This window comes from Antennarius striatus, chromosome 5, assembly GCF_040054535.1.
Source record: "Antennarius striatus isolate MH-2024 chromosome 5, ASM4005453v1, whole genome shotgun sequence".
NCBI classification, from domain to species: domain Eukaryota; kingdom Metazoa; phylum Chordata; class Actinopteri; order Lophiiformes; family Antennariidae; genus Antennarius; species Antennarius striatus.
Window position 1 is genome coordinate 21194554 of NC_090780.1, and position 5614 is coordinate 21200167.

Here is a 5614-nt window from a genome sequence, read left to right on the forward strand (position 1 = left end):
CTGGTATGCGAATTTTATCAACCATTTCCCATCAGATGTTAATAGATAGTTAACATACTGATTGTGTTAAAAAGAAAGATGAATTAAAGTACTGATTATCTCAGGCCTGGGAGTGTATGTGCTTTTCTTCTTCCGCTGGTGGAGACGTGAGGTACCTGTGGTGAGGTAGTTTCCAACCACACTTTGTTGTTTCCTCTTACTGATAACTTCTGTTATGGCAGATGATGGCGTTTTATATTTGGAACATGGTAGTCATTGCAAAATAAAATGAAGCAATAACGGGGAGTTAAGCGCTAAATGCTTAGTTGATCGCATCGCCCACTGCAGATTTTCTCATGCTGGGTTTGCGCAACGATATAATTTCCTTCAGTTGATTGCAAAGCTAAATGAACCTCTAATCACACAGGTCGGCATAATAGTACCTGCACAGTATAATGTAATCACATTCAAATCATACGCCTGCATCACTGTGGCAATTGATTTGTAATTCTGATTGATTGCATTTTGCTCTAAAGTTGTTTTTTATGTAACCCCTGTGCACTAAAATCTAAATACAGTAGATGAATACAGGGTGTTACTGTGTTAGTCTGAGCAAAACAAATCAACAATCAAGTGCAGTTAAACAATACATTTACATGAACCAACTTTTACAAACACATTTGATTCATTTTTGACATTTCTGACGATCCTAAATCAATATGATTTAATTGAATTTATTACCCTTTTATTTAGAATATTTACACAGCACACAATGAGAAGAATTATCTGTTTAAATGAAAGGTAAAATTGAACAGAAAATAGCGAATGCTCGTCTAGACTGACCCCAGGCATCTGTACGTTGCAGCTATAAGTATATTTAGTTATTTTGACGGCATGACGTCACTTAGTAAATATCAAAGTTTGTAAAAATATAAAATACAATCCTAACTCGAAACGGATATTTAATCATACAATATGTGCATGGATATATGTCTAATATATAAGGAACTGATTTAAGGAGTAACTAAAAGACTGGTGTTTATTTCTTGAGGTAAAGAATCCCCGACTTAAAAAATTTACTTGATGTGTTGACACAGGGATTATAGAGATTTGCTTTGTTTTCATGGTGTATACTGTAGTTATGAACCGGTAATTTACAATAGTTTGTGGCAAATAGTTGTTTAATAAATCACACATGAAGGAGCATACCTGACATTTCTGTAATTTGTTGAATAAAGGAGCTGAGGATGGTGTGACATCACTGAATGTTATCAGTCTGACTGCTATTTTTTTTTTAGATAATATTTTTCTTATGAGATGTGAAGGATACGATGATCCCTTCAAGACCGTACATTACATGTGGTTGAAGAAGAGATTTTTAAAGTAAGGGCAGAATGGGTAAAAAATATCTCAAATAGAAAGCAATCATCTTTCTGAGGGAGGAGTTTAACATTCATTTGATATTCTTTTGAATTAGTAACAGCAACAGACTCAATATTAGACATGTACACCTTTGTAGAATCACAATACTTTATTGATTTCCTAGGGGGAAATTGCTTACGTTATTATTAAGAGATTTTTTTTAAATTATTTAGGATTTTCTGATTTTCTTGGTGCTGGACTCACTCCGGTTGGAGTAGAGATCAGCGAGGAACATTTGATTATTCTAAGAAAGAGCAGGCTGGTGGGTTGTTTCTGCAGAGGTTTGACCCACGCTGTTGACCTTTAACCAGACATGACAAATAGATGGACTTTTTTACCAGAGTGAGCCCATGATGCACAAACTGTGAAATAACATCTCTGCTTCTACCCATCACACATTAACCTGCCCGTTTCTGTACATGTTGCTTACGTGCAGATGACGTGACTGCAGGACATACTTGCAGGTCATACATGACTGTGTTCTGCATCAACACCAGCCACTCTGAGCCAGGATGTCGAGCTGCTGAACGTCAGAGGAAGTTGCATTCGCTGCCTTATACATGCAGGGATTCTCATCTCTTCAGGTCAGCCCCCGCTTTCAGCAGCTGCAAAAACAGCACCGTGTTCATGGGAACGGAGTCACTCTGATTGATCAGCAAACCTGAGTGGGAACCTCAGCTCATACCCAGCAGGTATTAGTGTGTGCATTTACAGAAAGCACAAACACAATTCTTATCAGGGGAGTTTGGAGTTCACCAGGCAATCAGAGAAAATCCTAAGAGGAAGAAACTGAAACTGGTGAGTTTTATGTCCTATTGATTTCTGCTTAAAGTTTTCCTTCTTTTTTCTATACATTGATTTGACCTCTACCTCTACAATAAGGCTAAACGTACTGCCTGATCAGAAAAAAATGTATAATATATTCATGAATATATGAATGAATCACCTGCTGGTGAAACAGTTTAAAGATTAGATTTTTATTGATCTACAAACTGAAACTTTTCATGAATGAAATCTGTGATCTGAATCTGTCAATGTCATGTAAAATAGGCTGCTCCTCATGTACATGTTGCATGGAAATTAACACAGGATATCAGTGCTTCATGTTGTGGTGAGGCGCCTTCCTGTATCATCAAGGTTTTGTTGCCAGGTTATAAAATCATGTTTTCAGCGGTGGCAGAACTGCTGTGATGATTAAATGATAAATGTGAAGCTTATTAAAAGCCCTATATTATTTTTCCCATCTGAATGTTATTATTATCATCATACAGTCTTCAAAAACAATGATTAAGTACTTTACACAATCAATAAATGAATAAAAACAGATAAGAAATATTCATAAAAGGCTCTTCTAATTAATCTCATCCTTTGTTGTGTCATTTTTCAGCCATAAGAGATCCTGCAGTTCAGCAAGGCCCCCAAGAACATGGGGATTTGCCCCATCAGAGGTCAATCCAACCTGACAATCTTAGAAAATCCAGCTGAGTCTGTCCTGGGTAGATTAGATTACACCCTTCCTTCAAAATCACACAAAACAAAATGAAGGGGAAAAAAAGAGCTCCAACTACACGTCATTTATTACAGTCATCTCGTTCCGTCTCCCTGCAGACACCCAGGACAGCATCACAGTATCCCTGTGCAACTACCCGTCCTTAGGCCACACGGCGGTGACCATGTGCATCGGGGAAATGCTTACCATCTTGTCAGAGTACGTGACTCACTGCCTGGGGGGAAACCTTAACCCGTTTTTCAACCTGACAAAGACAGCTAGTCATTATTTTCTTCCAACAGCGATGGTGATTTTATGACAGTGAGATCTACAATAACAGGTCGTGACAGTTATGTTCCTACCAGCTACACCGCCAAGGTGAAACACGGGTAAGTCAGTCGCCTTCACATGCACGTGTATGAAGACTGTTTCATCCTGTAAGAAGATGAAGAGCTTGTTTGGAGGTGAAATGACAGGGTGGGGGGGTCCCTGTCGCGTAGGAGTAGACTGTAGGTGAAAGGCTACCTCCGAGGAGGCAGAGAGTTGGAACACTTCTGTTCTCTCCGCTGACTCAACATCAGCCTTTTCCTCCTGTAGTTTCACTCCTCCTCCAGAGGAGAACCCAATTCGACATTGTTCTGATGAATTTTCCAAAGTTCAACATAGCATCATATTTTTCTCTGTGTGACGACACGTCCTTACTTTCCCGATGTGGTTGTTCTGTGACCGTTTAGGTGGCTGTTCACGGGTATCAGCAGGTACAAAGCGATGGAACTTCTTATGCAGCCCAATAACCAGAATGGAGCTTTCTTGATCCGAGAATCAGAGACAAACAAAGGTTAGAAGTTTATTGCCACGTCTTTCAATGCAGTTGCCATGATAAAACTGTAAAATAGTTGAAAAGATGGAATATTTGAATGAGTCAGATCACTGGAGTGGCTTATTTTACAATAGAAAAAGAAAGTACAAACAATCACTGCTGAACCAGAGGACCTGAGGATTCAGTCTGTGTTATTTTGCTGTGAAGATTGCTTCTCCCTGTCTATCCTGTGGAGGACCAACTCAACATATCTAGACTGTGTGAAGCACTACCGCATCTCACGCCTCCAAAACGGCTGGCTCTACATATCTGGAGGACTCACCTTCCCATCCCTGCATCGCTTGGTGGAACACTACTCAGGTTTGTGCTGAGGATGCGATGATCTTGTCTTGAATTTGTCACACAGCTCTGAAAGGCCAACGTTAAAACGCTGCGTCCTTCCCTATAGAGTGTGCGGATGGATTGTGCGGTCAGCTCATGCAGCCCTGCTTCATCCGAGGTCAGGACAATGCCAGAGAGAGAAGGCCACCCCCCACCACTGTCAGGAGGCCTACCGTAAACTGGAAGGACATCAGCAAGTGAGACAATCTCTGATCTCGCCTCTAGCAATGACTGCCACAAGATGTCACTGTGTTAGAACACATTTGTAAAACACTTCTTTTCTTTTTTTTACCTCTGTGGTAAGAAACATACTCAAGTTCATGTAATTTAGAAATGTGATTTGGATGGCTAACATTTCTCGTCTACCTTATACAACAAAAATACTTTTAAACACTGAATAATCCTGGAAGATTGTCAACATTTAAAGGAAAAAAAGTCCAATTGTAGTCTGTTAAAGCCTGTGTTTCATGCAGGTCAGTGATCTTCAAGAAGAAGAGAACCCAGTCAGGGAACTCCCTGGTGAGCGAGGGGCTGAGGGACGCCATCACCTCCTACCTCCAAATGACTGAGGGCAACGATGATTGCTGGGACGTTTGAGAGGAAACGGTGGCAGAACTGACTCAAACAGACAGAACGCACTCAGATGCTCTTCTGTCTTGTGTGGATTTTTGGACCAACCACTGAAAGACACCATCTGTGTGACCGTAGTGAGTCTTCTCTAACAGCCCTGCAGCAGCAGGAGGGCTGAGGCACTACAATGTATGGAGTTGTGGGACTGAATGTTTGATTTCATGTCCAAAGAGGTACTGGTTGCTGGGTTCAACCAGACAGCAAATGTCAGAGACAGTTTGGACTCCAACGTTGCCCTCCACCGCTCTTAATTTATAACTTCATATGTTCTAGTCAATATGACAATTATGTTGTAATATGATTGTTGTCATGGTGATATTATTGGAATCCAATAAAACCTATTAACTATGTGATCATGCAATTGTATGTCACAAACCACATTTTTAAAAAATAAATATGTGTGTTATCATAGCAAAGAAAATACTGAAGAATAAAGTGTATGATGTGTTATGCACATATACTGGAAGTATACTGTTTCAGAATCAATCAATCAATCAATCAATGACATTCCAATGATCATATTTCGGGTCAGGCAAATGAACTCAAACACATTAAGCAACCTTTTTTCCCCCTGAGATAGACCTAGTTGGACTCTTTTCTGAATAATTATATATTAATTCACCAGTTTCCTATTCAGATTGAAAAATGTATTAATCAATAATAAACAATATGAAAGTAGAACCTCAGCATCCACGTCCATGTAGAGCAGTTTTTAAGTAGTAGTAGGTACGAAAGAAAATTATAAGACTGGAGTGTAACTACGTGATGACGTCAGTGCATCTGAAGAACGTTTTAAATAAACGCGATGTTTTATTATTTGGGTGATAAACTAAAGTTTGTGGCTCTGCCAGCAGATGCCGCTTAATTACCTCCAATAAGTGTCAGTGTTCCAC

At 39.7% G+C, this 5614-nt stretch overlaps 1 protein-coding gene across 1 annotated transcript; it reads left to right on the top strand.

Annotated features, from left to right (window-relative positions):
* The first annotated feature begins 1892 nt into the window (after positions 1–1892).
* sla2a (Src like adaptor 2a) lies at positions 1893–5071 on the top strand. Its single transcript, XM_068315071.1, has 8 exons — positions 1893–2199; positions 2789–2897; positions 3010–3109; positions 3193–3279; positions 3625–3728; positions 3918–4070; positions 4159–4288; positions 4565–5071. The coding sequence occupies exons 2-8, from the start codon at positions 2828–2830 to the stop codon at positions 4686–4688; spliced, it is 768 nt and encodes a 255-aa protein (XP_068171172.1). The 5' UTR covers positions 1893–2199; positions 2789–2827; the 3' UTR covers positions 4689–5071.
* The last annotated feature ends 543 nt before the right edge of the window (positions 5072–5614 follow it).